Consider the following 17724-nt stretch of genomic DNA (forward strand, 5'->3'; position numbering starts at 1 on the left):
CCCGATGATTGCTAAAGACACTTTCACACCATGCACAAAAGAGGTACGTAAGTGTAGCCTAAAACTGTGAAAATAGCACTTTATTTATTCTGCAGATGCTAAAGCGCAGGGATATGTTGCTCGTTCGCGGTCACCCTATCGTATGCCAAACGTATGAGTAACGTACGACTCAAACGCTCGTGTAATTTTAAAATTTTGAACATTCTCAAAATATTCTTTCAGCCTCTGCGATTGCGAACGTACACCAGTGTTACTTGGGTACGCGGAAGGTATGCGACGTAAGACGAACATACCCCTTACGTTTGTCTGCATACGTGTAATTTTTCCCATACGTTGGCGCTATATGCTATAGTGGGACAGGGCCTTTGATTAAGATGGCTTATGGAATTTACTCCACATTAATATTCCAACATTTTAATAAAGAAATAAAACGTCATACTGAGGATACTTGCATGTGGAATTCTGTAAACAGTCTTGTTTTAAAACTAGACCATGCGCATTAAATTGCGAAATTATACAATTATTTACACAAATAACACTGTGTCACCCCATTTGTCACGGTTCATGGTCCATCTTCCAAGATCATCCTAGACTACACTGACCCGCTCTTCCTTTATTTATCTTTCACACGTCAGGGTCAGCACGCTTATCGGACGCTCCATAGACGACTGGCATTTTATATTGTGACATCGCCAAATTGTTTTGGCTAGGTAATGTCCTTTTTAACGAAATTATTCTAACCAACGCGCCAAAGCTGCCAGTTCTAGACGGTCAAACCATCTGTGTTCCTCGCCTTGCCTGCTTTCCAGGGATTATCATCGTGCATTTACATTTTAGATTTTGTCGATTTTTATATGGCATTTAAAGTCATACACCTCTTTGCTAATATTTATGAGCATTTCCTTCTTCGTCTTATGGTTATTATTATTATTACAAAAATAATAATGTTGAACTCCAAAGGCACATTTTCTGAGTAGTTTTAGCGTAACTGACCAAGATAACAAACGATCGTCTCTTGAGATTAAAAATTAAAACAATACCCAAAGTCTGGTATAGTAGAACATTTTGCACACTGACTGCTAGGCACATTTCTGATTAAAATCTCGTTCAATAATATTCAGAAAGAAATATTTGTTCTACATTATTAACTTGAAATTAAAGAATGTCGCCAATACTCATATTTCCGAAACTATTTTTAGCGTTTGCGCAACTATCTAAACAATCCCTACCCTTTCGCAAACTGTTAGATTAATGATCATAATTTTGCAATAGTACGTCTTTTCATTCTTTTCTAATTTGACGTCACTATGTCACACCTACAGCTTAAAATTTATTACAGTTACGTTACTCATTTTCCCAGTCAATCTACGTCACTTGTTGACAGGACATGGCGACCATCGACCATATCAAGGTGACCACAAGCTACAGCGTAACCAGGTATATGTAGGCCAGATAAATTAGATACAGTAGCTCTTTATATTTATAGCCTTTATGAAACGCCTCAAAGATTACGAATAAACAGAACTTGAATTGTTATTCATAGTAGGTGAAAGCATGTCAAGAAACGTTTATATCTTATGAACGCCCACGGAAACCCCACTGGCCCCGATCCTGATACCCACGTGTAGTTAAATAGCAACATGTTAGCACTGGTCATGCCGTGCCATTGTGCCCCAAACTGTTGTTTACTTAGGATAGGTCTAATCTCTGCACGACCTCTCAATTATTTTGCTAAAATTAGACTATTTTTTAACTGTGTGGGCCCACTTGTCACGGTTCACCTGGTATGAACGGTATAAAAGAAGATAATATCCATACAATGACAGATTTTAAAACAGAAGATTCACAGTATAGTCGACAGGTGCACCTTTTAGCGTTTTCGTGTTCTTCGAATTTTTAATCCTCACTGCTGCCACCGCCAATTTTGCCCGTTACAAACTTGACTCTGTCGACCATCATAAAAGCGATTTTTATTTTTCCTGCTGCTATTAAGTGACCCTTTGTGAACTCTGCGGACGATCTGCAACTCAGGTAGGTTTAATTTAACATAAAACTTGAAATGGAAATACCCGACATATACTCGTGCGCTGGTTGCTCCGGTCATGTGTAGATGAAAGGAATTTTCAGAAAGGAAATTATACATTTGATGGTGACAATTATATGTTGTTTATCAATTGTAGTTCGTTTTTCATCTTATTGTTTGAAGATATAAATATTTCTTAATTTATGTTTTTAAATTGATTTATTTTATAATCAGGAATCTTTGCTAAAGCCGTCATGAAGGCTATTTCAACTATTCGTACCGTGTTCCACCAAACTATCCATGCCAACCGACGACCCCTGTCTCTTACTACGACAGTTAAGAGATGGATGGGAGGCCAGTTACCAGGGCAACACTCCCAGGAGTTAGCCGCAAGGACCACGATGGCTTACTCCCCGTTTGAAACATTAAACAAATACGAGAGCCACGTGGATTTGTTCTCTTGCGACTATCTTGGCCTTGGTCAAAACGAGGAGCTTAACTGGGTACACGCCTATTCGATTCTCCGTCACGGAATGGACAGAATCTGTTCCTGCGTTGTCTCACACCCAGGCGATTCTCCTGTTAGGGATACTGAGAGGGCCTTGGCGCGGTGGTTGAAGAGCGAAAGTGCTGCCCTCACCTATTCCTGCACAGCAGCAAACATTGGAGCTATGGAGATATTGCTCAAAGGAAACCAGCGACCAGTCTACGTGGACCGTTTTGCTCATGCGACACTTCAAGTTGGAGTGACTTTTGCCGGTGCTGCGGGGAGATTGCATGTGTTTCAACACAATGATCTGGATCACCTCCGATCACTGATAACAAAAACAGGGAGCGGAGTGGTAGTCGTGGACTCGATTTACAGCACTAACGGAGAGGAAGCACCGATGGCCGACTTGGTGGACTTGTGCCACGACCTTGGTTGCATCCTCGTCGTAGATGAAAGCCACGCACTTGGCGTAATAGGGGAGCAAGGTGAAGGTTTAGTCGCCCATCTTGGTCTCGAAGACGGCGTTCATGTAAGAACCACATCATTACATAAAAGCCTTACATGCGATAATGGTGTCATTGCCAGTAGCCGTGACGTCACAGACTGCTTCAACCACGCCACAACGTTAGGCATATTCAGCAATGCCATGCAAATCTCTGGCGCAATGAGAGTGAAAAAAGCAATGGAGTTGGCAATGCAGGCAACTGAACAGAGAGAGAACTTGCGAAAAATGTCTAAATCATTCCGACAACAGCTTAAAGAAGCTGGCTTCCCGGTTAGGACCGACATCGACCACCCCATAGTATCTGTAGTTGTCGGTCAGTCTGCTAGGGCGGTAGAAATACATCACTATCTGTGCTCTAAGGGGATATACCCTTGGGTTTTCTTTTATCCGGCGACCCCAAAAGACGGAGCCATGGTGAGATTTGTGATCAACCAATATTTGACCCCAGAGAAACTCGCCTACACCGTTGAAACAATGAAGAATCTCAGAGATGATCTAAAGCCATCCACTGGTATGGGTAGAGAGGAGAGAAGTGTAATCAGTCAAGCTATCATATAATCAAGATCATAGATCAACGCATATAACCTTTATTTAGCATTGTCAGCCTAGAAGAAGACATTGTTGGGTTCAAGATAAACAGAAGATCGAATGTATTCAGTATGTGGTATTCTGCATTTAGACATTACTAACCCATCGTGTCTCCAGCCAGGGACTACAAGCACAACATAATTTATATACACGTATACAAAACACTCTTTTGAATTATTTATAGACTGAACACAAGTTAACGGATACGCGTTACTGGCAGATTCAATAAATTTTAATTACTAGGGCAATAAGATCATAAATATTTAACAATACAGATGAACAATATTGCTGTAATGAATAGGGATGGACATTTTGCTTAGTTAATTTTTGGTTTTAAATTGATTCTACGCCATTGCTTTCCCTCCCGGGGACAGCCATAACATTTTTCTTATATGGCCCCCTTACCTTATACACCATGTCATTTTCTATTCATATTCTCTATTTTAAAAGACAATTTTAAAAGACAATCTTATTCGTTATCCTCCATATAGAGACAAGGGAAGATAAATGGGACACTAAAAAGTAGAATTGACAGCCACAGTGTATATATATATATATATATATATATATATATATATATATATATATATATATATATTTTTTTTTTTTTTTTTTTTTTTTTTTTTTTTGGTAAGGAACCACAAGTACAACTTCCTAAGTACATGTATGTAAATATATCACCTCTTAAAGTACAATCCATTGGTCATTGCAGAGAGATAATAATAACGAGAGGCGTGTACGACATACCGAGGTTCCCATGTGAATATATTTAACGGTTTACATTAGGACACTGTAATATGCCGCAAGCATTTAACGTTAAGAGCAATAATATATTTACCGGTAAAGCTAATTCATATATTTAACTTCTTTCAGGGATGTTTAAACATTTGGATTAGGTTCCGAACGGAGCAAACTATTAATTGTTATTATAGTTTTAATTCTTCTACATTAACATATTCTTCTTATGCGTTTTTTTTTTATTTCTTTCATTCCTTTATACCATTCCTTGATATTTTGAAGTTTTAATGAGCTGATAACAAATTTATCATGATTTAAGCATTTTACTTAATGTTTACTGGATCAAAGGGCTGTCGATAAAATACAACACTATTGTGAAACTAAGAATAGAATGTTTTAAACATGTATATCTTATAATTGATATACGTATTTGAAGTATAGTAATAGGGGCAAACCTTTCATACAAAGTGTTAAAATAGTTTTGCCCCACAGTAATTACAACTAACTTACAACAGTTATTCAATAAGGACATCAAAAGTCAAACTAAGTCTACGCATGGTGGTTTTTGTAAAATATCTTGTTAAATATTACCCTAGGTTCTAGATTCCGGTATTGCCAGCTCGATCTTGATTTCATATATAACCCATGTCGCAATACCAGGCTCTAGTGCACAGCGGCCATGTTAGGCTCCCGTCAATCAAATAGAACGGCTCCGCAGTGAATCTGCAGTTGAATGTCATCAGACCAAAATGAAACGTAAAACAGATTTAATTCTGCTTTATTTAATTTCATTTGCTGTATTTAAGATATGTTAAGTGAGAAATAAATAATATGTTTCTAAAAGAAAAAGGTAGATTCAATGTTTTTGTATTTTTCACCTATCAAAGAACATTTAGTCCTGAGATAATAGACACAATACACGTGCTTGCCGTGTGCCAAGTTTGACAGCTACACTGGATGCCCGATACCACTATAAGGGCTGCGCAGTGGCAACACCAAAATCAATTTTTAAAGCAGAATGTTGCTTGTATTGTGGCACTGACCTTCGACTGCAAGATATTTTCAATTCAAACTTCTAAAACCGCGCCAGACACTTTGATTCTTGTCTCGTCTGCACGAGATTATGTCAGCGCAAGGCGGGAAAGGCAGCTCCAGGCGGTTAAACCTGTGACGTACGAGACTTATGACTTCCAAATATGGATCCAGGCGGACACAGCTGCGACGTGTGACTTCCAAGTATGGAAGCGCCCCAGGCAAAATTTTGAAGAAGAACGCCCTCAGATTGTCGCTGTTCGTCAGAGCTAGTGAAAGTGACTCCAAGGTATATTAGATACTAAACAAACTAACTTTCACGTTGCTCTGACACTCAGGGTAGTTAAATATACGTTGTGCATTAAATTGCTTTAAGTATACAATTATTTACATAAACAATGGTGTGCGGCCCCATTTGTCACGGTTCATGTCCATCTACTTAAAACATCCCAGGCTACATTGACCCGCCCTTCCTCTATTTATCTTTCACACGGTAACCACAGCCGCTGGTCACCACGCTTGTTGGACGCTCCATAGACGACTGTCATTTTCCCTTTAGCGGAAATAGAGATAGCCAGTTTAAGACGGCCAAATAATCCGCACTTCTTTTCGACTCGATGAGCATGCAAATGTCCAAAACAATTTTTTTTTCATTTTTTTTTTTTTTTTGGGGGGGGGGTAAATAAAACTGCAAGGGAAGACTCGGTCTCCGCTAAATTATGTCTGTAGATTTAAGAAGACCCCCAGGGCATGATCCACGCAGTTAAGATTAGATATCTGTCACAAAAACACCTTATATCATCGGGCGGTAATATGTCATATTCATCTACATATATCGCATCACATCTCTGCGAGCAAGTAATCATTATCTGTTGATCTTTTGTTAAATATAAATTGAGAATAATTTTATTGAAAAGCATTTGCTTTAACCATTTTTTTTTACCTTTATAATGAATATAAATATAATAATAATACAAAATATTCACTATCGTGTATTGCCATGTACATCGTAAGCACATGCTGCTGACGCGTTGCGTAACAAAAAGATTCGCGACGTTGATGTGCAGTGTAGCATAAGAACACTGCCTAAAGGGAGATAATATAGATAGAAGGACATACTTTAACACAGAAGAGTCACTTGGTCAACAAAACACCCTTTATAGTCTTCGAGTTATTCAATTTCTTAGTCCTCTCTACTGAGATAGCTGATGGTCAAGACACGCCATTTGGGCCAATAGCTGCTAACAAGTGACATTTGAACATTCTACGGCTCAGGTATGACTCATTTCTCAATACATTTATAATAGAAATGACATTATACTGTATGCCCAGTATGAAGGTAGCTCCAGTAATGTGTACATTAATAATTTGAGACCTTCATGATATTTTGATAAAAGATATTAAAACAAAAGAGTTAAAAATTTTAATGATCCCGTTTTAGACATTGTCACCATGTGCAATATTTGGCATGTGTGGAATATACAGGAATATATGCTAACGATATTGGCCAGAAGAAAAGATGAAACTAGCAGATTATTTAGTTGAGCATACAGTTTGCTCTTTTTCTTGAAGAATTTCTGATAACAAATTTAATTTATGTAAACTTACATGTTTGTTGCCCTTGACCACCATGCGTCATTTACTGTTCACAGTATTAAACAGAAAGGGGAAATCTGCCAGGATGTGTACCTTTAATGGCAACAAATGTCTTTTGTTTATTTACTTTTGTCCATTTGCTTTCTTTTTAATTATTTGAATATACATTTACTTATATTAAGTGTATAGAAAATCACATCGTTTCCTCCACGTTGTCCGACGACCGTTTTCCCCTAAGTCTCTTCAGGGGTGTAGGGGAAGGCGGGGACCGACTGACACCCTATTGTAATAAAAACTGAGATGTCAGGGAAATTATTACCCTCGGGTATTCAGTAATTTTTCTTTTCAGAAGGAAGCTTATTTATGTACCTTGTGGTGTAAGTTTGAGAAATCCCCTGTGATTGTTTATAAAGTAAATTCAGTTTTACCATATGGGACACACATACTAAAATCTTAAAGAAAAATATATATTTATCCATTGCTATGCATTGTAACACCAAGTTGTAGCTGGCATTGAATTATGTGCACTGCACTGTTGTTCACCTCTGATAACTTCTTAAAATTTAACCGTGCTTAACAACAAAAAATCACCAAAAGCATATATTATTTGACCGAAATAATACAAGATTTATTTAAAACATTTCTATTTTGTCAATAAATAACACATCATCCACCTCTATTTTTTTCTGACAGAGGTTTAGTAATTACATTAAAGTGTCGTTTTACGTTAAAGTGTCGTTTTCTCCAGTCTCCATCAGTGTGCCATATATACATGCCCAGGGGCGAACTAACCGGGGGGTAGATTGGGCGGACCTGCCCCTGACTTCCTTTTCAAGCATACGATTGCATAATATCTGTAAGATTTATCCAAAGAATCTGTCACAGTAAGGCCATATATCCTGCGTAATACACGCTATACTCAAGTCACTAAAATAGGCACCTAATAGAGACTTTAAATTATTTTCCAGTGTAAAATAAATTGCGAGATCCTGCTTGCGCGTCACGTTACGTCAACCAGTCTTTTAATGATTTCACGTGTCACGTGCCCATTCAAAAAGTTACGTTTCACTTTCGACATAAGAGGGTGTCCAGACTTGCAAAGGGGGTAAACTAGCTCCGCCCTACCTATACAGATTTCAAATTACATTATAATAATTGTCCTTGCCGCCCATCTATCTCCTGTTTCATATCGTAATTTTGAAATCTTTGTACGCCCCTGAAGAACCTTCGGGCAAAACGGCCGTCGGGCAAAAAAGGACGGAGGAAACAGTCAAATTTTGTTCATTTTTTTAAATCTATTGAATCTATTGATTGGATCCAAACAATGGATAGAAAATGATTTGTGGTAAAAAGACAATATTGGCTTTATTTCGTTATATATATATATATATATATATATATATATAAAATGAAAACGTTTTTCCTGTACGAGTAATATTATATATAATAAAAGAAAAAGAAGAACAGCAACTTTCTTGCCCCGACCGGTTTCTTTCTTTCTTCAGGGGGTTTTGTTTATTTGTTACTAGGTGATGTCATAAAGGCTTAAATGTGACGTCTTTAACAATGAGTGTTTAATTGTTACTTTTACCAATGCTTTTATCTATTCAATGTAGGTTTATACTTATTAATGAATAGATTTTCTTTTATTTCCCTTTCTGTTTGGGTTGTTTCCCTGGTGAATTTATAAAATTAAAATTAAAAAGGAAGCCATACCGTACATATCAACATATAATCCAAAAAATCCGGAAATACATAAGGTCATTATAAAGAGTAAGAGACAAAGTCCATCACTAAAGCAAATTTTAACAAAAGCAAAATTTGAAAACAATTCCAGGACATATGTGGAAACCTCAACAATACGAGTACAGAAATGTGAGGTACCCAGGTGTGGCACCTGTCCACTAATTAAAGAGGGGAGCCATATAACATTTAAAAATGGACTTACATTCAGAATCAAACACCCATTCACCTGCACCAGCTCAAATTTAATCTATGTATTAACTTGCAGTGGATGCGGTGAGAACTATATAGGACAAACTGGAGACACTCTCCGACATAGAATGACCGTTCACAGACAACAAATAAGACAACCTAAATATCAGTGCACGTCTGTGAGTGGGCACATTAGGGAATGCTCTATGAACAAAAACAAGGATTTTACGGTATTCCCATTTTATAAATTCACCAGGGAAACAACCCAAACAGAAAGGGAAATAAAAGAAAATCTATTCATTAATAAGTATAAACCTACATTGAATAGATAAAAGCATTGGTAAAAGTAACAATTAAACACTCATTGTTAAAGACGTCACATTTAAGCCTTTATGACATCACCTAGTAACAAATAAATAAAACCCCCTGAAGAAAGAAAGAAACCGGTCGGGGCAAGAAAGTTGCTGTTCTTCTTTTTCTTTTATTATATATATATATATATATATATATATATATATATATATATATATATATATATACTAATGATAGATCAATTATTTTATAATCAGGAATACACCACTGATATCATGAAAGCCATCTCAATGCTTCGTTCCGTGTTCCACCAATCTATCCAAGTTCATCCACCAGTCCTGCATCTTACTATGACAATAAAGAGATGGAAGGGAGGCCAGTTACCAGGGCAACACTCCCAGGAGCTAGCCGCAAGGACCAAGGCGGCTTACTCTCCATTTGAAACATTAAACAAATACGAGAGCCACGTGGATTTGTTCTCTTGCGACTATCTTGGACTTGGTCAAAACGAAGAGCTTAACCGGGTACACGCCGACGCGATTCTCCGTCACGGTATGGATCGAATCTGTTCCTGCGTTGTCTCACATCCAGTCGATTCTCCCGTTAAGGATACAGAGAGGGCCTTGGCGCGGTGGCTGAAGAGCGAAAGTGCTGCCCTCACCTACTCCTGCACAGCAGCAAACATTGGAGCCATGGAGATATTGCTCAAAGGAAACCAGCGACCAGTCTACGTGGACCGTTTTGCTCATGCGACACTTCAAGTTGGGGTGACTTTTGCCGGTGCTGCGGGGAGATTGCATGTGTTTCAACACAATGATCTGGATCACCTCCGATCACTGATAATAAAATCAGGGAGCGGAGTGGTAGTCGTGGACTCGATTTACAGCACCAACGGAGAAGAGGCACCGATGGCTGATTTGGTAGACTTGTGCCACGACCTTGGTTGCATCCTCGTCGTAGACGAGAGCCACGCACTTGGCGTAATAGGGGAGCAAGGTGAAGGTTTAGTCGCCCATCTTGGTCTCGAAGACGGCGTTCATGTAAGAACCACATCATTACATAAAAGCCTTACCTGTGATAATGGCGTCATTGCCAGTAGCCGTGACATCACTGACTGCTTCAACCACGCCACAACGTTAGGCATATTCAGCAATGCCATGCAAATCTCGGGCGCCGTTAGAGTGAAAAAGGCAATGGAGTTGGCAATGCAGGCAACTGAACAGAGAGAGAACTTGCAAAACCTGTCTAAATCATTTCGACGACAGCTTAAAGAAGCCGGTTTCTCTGTAAGGGAAGACTTCGAACACCCCATAGTATCGGTTGTTGTCGGTCAGACTGAAAAGGCGATTGGCATACACCACTATCTTTGCTCTAACGGAATATATCCATGGATTTTTGGTTACCCGGCAACCCCAAAAGACGGAGCCATGGTGAGATTTGTGATCAACCATTATTTGACGCCAGAGAAACTCGCCTACACCGTTGAAACAATGAGAAATCTCAAAGATGATCTAAAGACATGTTCTGGCATGGGAAGAGGGGACGAAAGTGCCAGCAGTCAAGATGTCGTATAATCTAGATGAAAAAATGCATAAACAACTTATTTAGCACTTTCAACCTAGACGAACACGGTGCTACAATTAAACATAACTATAATGGCTGTAACCAAGGCCTTCAAGCACGATAGAATTTATATATCACAATTACAATATAATGATTCAAATCATTGGTAAACTGGACCAAGTTAAGTTGAACATGCATTGTATATGTACGTGTCACTGGTGTATCCGGTGTTTTGATAGCGGAGAGGCAGAAATACCAAAGACATTTATCAATACACATGGCCAATATTGCTGTAGTGAGAAAGGGTGGACTTATTGCTTGGTTGGTCACGTTATGTTTTTGGAGGAAAACGGATTCTACGCCACTGCATCTCCTCCCCGAAACTGCCATTACTAGAACATTCTTATTGGTTGGACATCAGCTGACGTCATTCGATATGTCATATTCTCACCTATTCAGTTATTCTTGTATATGTTGCAAAGAAATAATAAATCTTACAAAAGGGTCACTCAAAAATAATATTGACAACCACTGCGTGTTTTTTTTGTAACAGTTTATGTCCGTCCTGTCTTCCATTCATGCAATCGTACGCTCCAATGTTGACCGTACTTTCCTTCTCTGCAGTTATCAACCTTTCTTCACATATTCAGTTATTGAATAGACAACACACCTAATAGCGTTTCTTTATAACGTAATAGACAGATGGCCATTGATGACACTAACCGTAGCAGGTCGGGTTGTATTCTGTCCGGAAAGACGAGAAAGTTAAATAATGACCATGTATACCTTAGAAACAAGCAATGTGTGACATTTATGATATAAGCAGTGCATTACTGGAGCGGATCCAGGATTACTTAAAGGGGGTCGTTTTTTTTTTTTTTTTTTTTTTTTTTTGAAAGACAGGTCTGGAAAGCGAAGCCCGCCCTTGCCCCTTGACGGACCGTGGCGTGCTATTGGTATAGAGCTATAATTCAGCAAGTCAAAATTCTAACTTCTAGAGGGGAATATTGGTGCGTTTTTTTTTTTTTTTTCAGAAACCGAAAGAGGGCATCAGGACACCACGTACGCTCTTACGACCGCCACTTCCTTTACATTCTGATCCCTTTTTATACCCTCAATCAATCCCTTGGTTTTAACATCGTTTACAATAAGGTGATTTCTCTTTCGTCTCCTTACAACCGCCCCAGTAGATTCTCTGCATGTGCTCTCCTCGCTGTCAGTAACTCGCTCCACAATTAGCGAAGTATGATTCGCATATCCGCATATTTCGCAAGAAAAGTTCCGGCATTCACACTAGTACAATCAAAGGCAAAAAGAAATAAACACAAGGAGAAAGAACGCATCCCTGTGATGTACTGTTATTTAAAACTATTGCTTTTGAAATAACAGAACCAACTTGAACAGGTAGTTTAGTATCAAAACTACCCCAATTTTGGGAAACAATAAGATAATACAAACGAAGTTTTTCCTTGGCAAAAATCAAGGCAATTAATTCCAATTTCATGTAGTAAGCATGAGCTCTTCCAAAGTTGCGATGTTTTTCTTATCGAATAAGAAAATAACTTTTGGCAACTGCCATTGTTTACGCGAGTTGATTTCAGAAAATTTGGATCGATCGCTGTGAAATTAAATCTAAATATTTCCCACCATTCAGTATAAGTAGTCAGTGAAAAGTGGGTTAAATACCATTTATTGGAGCTTAATGTACAACTGCTTCCTGTGTGCAACAAGATTGAAATAACTATTGAGGAAACTATAATAAAAGCAAAATTATAACACAATTACTGCTGGGAAATGATAGAGTATTTTAAATTAACTTCTGACATAGGACGACTTGAATTAGTACAAATTATGCCAACTGCAGTCAACATTAAGTCTCTTAAAGCGGTGGTGTCGGCATCCTTGGTTTTCTCCATCTTGGCACTGGTATGTGGCACGGGTCACCATTATTACAACCCAGAGGGCTGCAAGGCACACGTCTCTCACTCTTCTGTGTTCAAGTCTCTAGCTGTAAGGGGTGTGGCTTGGTGTGCGTCTCATTGCTCCCTTGAGGAGGCATGTAAGGGGTTTAACTTGGATTTCGTTGATGCCGAATTTATATCGTGCGAACTGGTGAATGTCACATCAGATATAAATGGAACAGATCTCATTTGGCGACCTGGATACTCTTACTATGAAAAGGTGAGAAAACTGGAATCTGTATTTGTTCTCGTGAAGCTATGTATCTTAATCGAGCACGTTGGAATGCTTCTTAACAAAGATGTATAACTGTTATGAAAAAGCACTATTACCAGGAAAATTAAGAAAATACCGGCAAAAATGAAATCTCTGAAAAGAAAGTAGTGGTTGCTTTTTCAATCAACGGCTAATATTGAAATCGATGTATACCTTCAATATTTTTATATCTATCTAGAACACCTTCTCAGGGAATGAGATTTCACCCTTTTCTATACATAACATCGCTTTTTTCAATGTTCTATTACTCCTCTTCTATCTGTTTCTTTATTTATTTATCTAAACATTTTCTTTTTCTTTTTCTTTTCTTTTGCTGGCATATTTGTTTCACAAATTCTAACATGTTATGGCAGTATATATTAAAACCTGTCAAAACGAGCCCAAACATGTGATTTGTATCACATATATTTTACCATTTCCAGGTATCCGCTGGCTTCGTGACCGATACTTGCGAGCTGTTCAATTTTACAGGTACGTTTTTAATTGTAAACTTGATAAACTTTATTTCGATTACAATACAGATGCAGTTAACGTTATTACGATTACAATACAGATGGAGTTAATGTTATTACGATTACAATACAGATGGAGTTAACGTTATTACGATTACAATACAGATGGAGTTAACGTTATTACGATTACAATACAGATGGAGTTAACGTTATTACGATTACAATACAGATGCAGTTAACGTTATTACGATTACAATACAGATGGAGTTAACGTTATTATGATTACAATACAGATGGAGTTAACGTTATTAAGATTACAATACAGATGGAGTTAACGTTATTACGATTACAATACAGATGCAGTTAACGTTATTACGATTACAATACAGATGGAGTTAACGTTATTACAATTACAATACAGATGGAGTTAACGTTATTACGATTACAATACAGATGGAGTTAACGTTATTACGATTACAATACAGATGGAGTTAACGTTATTACGATTACAATACAGATGCAGTTAACGTTATTACGATTACAGTACAGATGGAGTTAACGTTATGAAACAATGGCCACTGGGCAATGCTTTTTCAAAAGGTCGTATTTGGAGTGAGGCCCTCAAACGTTTTTATTGTTAGTTTATCATTTTCCTTATAACTAGCCACAGAACAACAAAATATCAAACAATTTTAATTCAAAATCGGAACCATCGTAATCAAAGCAGAGCCAGGTGCGTCAAGAATCCTGGGATAAGAATTGACACTACACTTTCCAGGAATAAGATTATTTCCAAGAAACGGTTTTGAGGAAAAAAAGACGTTCCCAAAATGGCCACAAGATTGTTAATTCGTACGACTTTGAACAGTTACTTCACACAGACACTGGCTGCCACTCCAAGCCGAGATTGTATTCTAATAGTTAATTATATTCCATGGTGCATTTTTTTTCAAGTAGCAACAACGTGTCAGATCAATCAACTGGTTTATCTATTTTCTAACCATAATTTTGTCATCACAAGATTTCTTTTTTTGAAACATCTAATTCTTAGAGCCAACCGGAGCATTTCTTAGAACCCAACTGGTCCAGTTGAATGGAACATGATACCAATTGAAATCCCCTAAATTGAGCCAACTGCTTACATAAAGAACAAAGTTAATTCATGACAATTAAAAATTTGAATAATTAGTTTACTTGAAATTAATAATATATGAAAAAAGGTTTTTTCTAGAATCACCACATTTCAGATTTTATATATTTTGTAAACGGCAACATTTGTTTCTTAAGTATCGAAATATGAATTACTGAATGTCAAATGTATTTTAGACTTTAGTTTAATGTATTGTTATTACACACAAAATCGTTGACACGATAACGCTCACTTAAAATAAGTTAAAACTTGAGTCTTAATATCTTATTTGAGTCATTACTTAAAAGAAGTTGGATATTCAAGGATTCCCCTCTTAACGCCACAATAAATACAGTGGAACTCGAAACGTGTATACATCCTAGTTTTCAACAGTAAGTGATGCGCCTTGGAGATCAATTAAGAAAAACCCGGCAGGTGAAATCTATAAAGATCTTTTATGCATTGTGTGCCTTCATAAACATGTACTATATAATTATCTCCAGCACTGCCTTCAGTCCCAGAGGGGTTTGTACAGCTGGGAAATCCTTCAGCGTGGTATTACCACGGGACAAACAAAGTGTGGGAAGAAGCCAGGTCTTACTGTCGGTCTCTGGGCTCTTCCATCTTCCTGACGACAATTAAGGACGCCGAAGAGAACGCTGTGCTTGTTGATTATGTACACGCCAATGGCGGAAGTAAGAGGCTCAATTTTATGCTATTGAAAAGTGATTTATGATGAAAAGATCGCGTACCACTTTTAACGGGATTGTTGTTTTGTTGCTATTGTATTTATAATATTATAGTATTTAATCCGTATTATCATTTTCGCTGGTGGATTCATCATTATTTTAATGTTTCAATGTCAGTATCCTTTCTTAGCTATAAAACTCTTTTTGTTGGATATATAATATTCAGTCAGAAACCTCTCAAAATGAATAAATAAACGTTTCCCCACATATAATCCGCTATGTATTTATAATATTGCGATATGTTCCAGCACATTTTTGGACTGATGGAATCAATGGCGGCGCCCACTGGGTCTGGAACCGTACTGGCGAGAACATAACGTATACCGACTGGGCAAGCGTTTCCAGCGGCACCGGATGTTTGGTCATTGCTGTAAGACCGGACACCAGTGACCCTACTCATGGACAATGGTACAAAAACGCTTGTAATCACCCTTTTGATTTCGTCTGTAAACTATATCACTCTTTTACCTGAAAAGCAGGTGTCATGTCTGTGAAATTTATTCAATGACACAATAAAGACACCGAGCAGAGGTAATCTGTACATATATTAGTAGACGAGTTTTGATATATATGGTAAATGATATTCACGGAAATTTGCTCGTTTTATTATTTTTTTTTTTTTTTATCGTTATCTATGAAAAATGAAAAAGCCAATGTCAATAATACGTAACCCATTGTTTAACGTGTCCAACCATAGAGGTGATCGTCAGAGTACAATAACGTAGAAATATCCATTGTTACATCAACAAGGGTGAACGTTTATTATGAGATGACAATAGCTGAATACAGATTATTGCTGGGTCACCACAACAATTAGATTTGGTTTCTTACTTTTATTAAGTAATGGTGTTCTATTTTCTTTTAAGTCACGGAATAAAAAAAATTGTCGAGTAGTCAGCTTGATGTAGCTTACCGTTTCCAACTTTTCTCCAACTTTTGTAAAAAGAATGCCAAAGTGTACCTACCAAGGTGTTACATATACATTAGTTTTCATGTGTTGTTTATAAACGACGCGTTTTAAATATATAATACAGTTTTAATTAATAATATTTATGACCACTAGAAAGAATCCTATGAGTTAAAGTCATAATAACTCTTCGTTTTGGCCAAAAAATGGATTTTCCTGGAAAAAACGGCAATTTTCCCGTACTTACCAATGGTCAAAGACCCCATTCCTGCATACAAAGTTAATCCAGGGTTTTTTTCCTAAACGTACGGATTTTTGTTAAATATCTTAAGAGATTTTAACTGACGGAGCCCTCTTTGACATTGCATAGTCATTGGTGACCTACTTAAAACCGCGGGAAAAGCAGACAACAACAACACTATATAACAATAATATAAGATTCATGAGATGTATTTGTCTTTTTGATAAAAATGCATTTATATCCACAATGTGTGCCATTCTGGGGTTTTCGTTATCCGACACACTGTACAAAAACTTGCAACTTACGTCTGCGTCTGCATCAATACGTTTCGCGCCATGTTATTTTGGTCTCGAATGAACACGAGAATCCGCGTGACACCCTTACGTCATTAGCAACGGATGCCTTGATGACCAGGAATAAAGGCATCGTAAGCCCTATTGACAAGCACAGATTTTAGTTTTACTACAATAACGGCCGTTTTAGTGGTAAAATACAATAGAATATATTTCCATGCGTTGTCTATAATGTATTTCTTGCGGAATATTGAATCTCAAATGAAGAGTTATTATTGCTTTACGAATAGCTGTAGGAAACTGATAAGTAATAAAAATGTATCATATTATTGAACAGTGCGTATTTTTTTTTTTTTTTTTTTTTTTTTTTTTGTTTTGTTTTACCGTCATTGGTACAAACCCTTACATTGTAACATGATAATGTAAGATAATTTCAATGTTTTAATTTCTACCTTACAAAGGAGTTTGAACGATAAACTACAGCGTATTGTGTACCCGTTTAAAAATGTTCCAAAGCCCAAAACAGACAAGTTCAGAGACAGGTCAAGCAATTATTTGTGAGGAAGATATTGACATTTTCCCAAAAAGAAATTAAATTACACTCAAATAATCTTCCAGGGAGTTTGCCGCGGGCGGGATAGTTGGGGCTCTAAATATACCTGCCAACACTACGCTTTTATCGAATATAAGACTAACAAATGACGAATGCCATTGTTTAAGTAAGTTGAAAGCAGGAAGTTTTGATCAATCATTGTAAAATAAAATTTAAATATTTCATTTCATTCCTTATAAGTAGAGAGTGAAGTGGGATAAAATATCATTTATTGCAGCTGCTGGTGCTGGAACTTGATTCGTATTAAGCCACGGAACGTGCAACCCAGAAACCACATTTATATTTAAACAAAATTTTAATTACTATTGAGAAAAGACATCGTA

The 17724-nt window shown here is 37.3% G+C and overlaps 3 protein-coding genes across 3 annotated transcripts; all 3 read left to right on the top strand.

The window, feature by feature from the left end:
• Positions 1-1570: 1570 nt before the first annotated feature.
• On the top strand, positions 1571-3755 carry LOC106174622 (uncharacterized). Its single transcript, XM_013556279.2, has 2 exons — positions 1571-2031; positions 2258-3755. The coding sequence occupies exon 2, from the start codon at positions 2278-2280 to the stop codon at positions 3574-3576; it is 1299 nt and encodes a 432-aa protein (XP_013411733.2). The 5' UTR covers positions 1571-2031; positions 2258-2277; the 3' UTR covers positions 3577-3755.
• Positions 3756-6402: 2647 nt separating this feature from the next.
• Positions 6403-11290, top strand: LOC106174633 (uncharacterized). Its single transcript, XM_086996445.1, has 2 exons — positions 6403-6651; positions 9477-11290. Exon 2 carries the CDS (start codon positions 9495-9497, stop codon positions 10791-10793), a length of 1299 nt encoding a protein of 432 aa, XP_086852571.1. The 5' UTR covers positions 6403-6651; positions 9477-9494; the 3' UTR covers positions 10794-11290.
• Positions 11291-12485: 1195 nt separating this feature from the next.
• On the top strand, positions 12486-16280 carry LOC106174639 (uncharacterized). The gene is made up of 4 exons (XM_086996128.1): positions 12486-12963; positions 13440-13488; positions 15102-15293; positions 15596-16280. The coding sequence occupies exons 1-4, from the start codon at positions 12577-12579 to the stop codon at positions 15817-15819; spliced, it is 852 nt and encodes a 283-aa protein (XP_086852254.1). The 5' UTR covers positions 12486-12576; the 3' UTR covers positions 15820-16280.
• Positions 16281-17724: the final 1444 nt, after the last annotated feature.

The sequence above is a fragment of the Lingula anatina genome, chromosome 9, assembly GCF_051362555.1.
Source record: "Lingula anatina isolate TDL-2025a chromosome 9, LinAna3.0, whole genome shotgun sequence".
NCBI lineage: Eukaryota > Metazoa > Brachiopoda > Lingulata > Lingulida > Lingulidae > Lingula > Lingula anatina.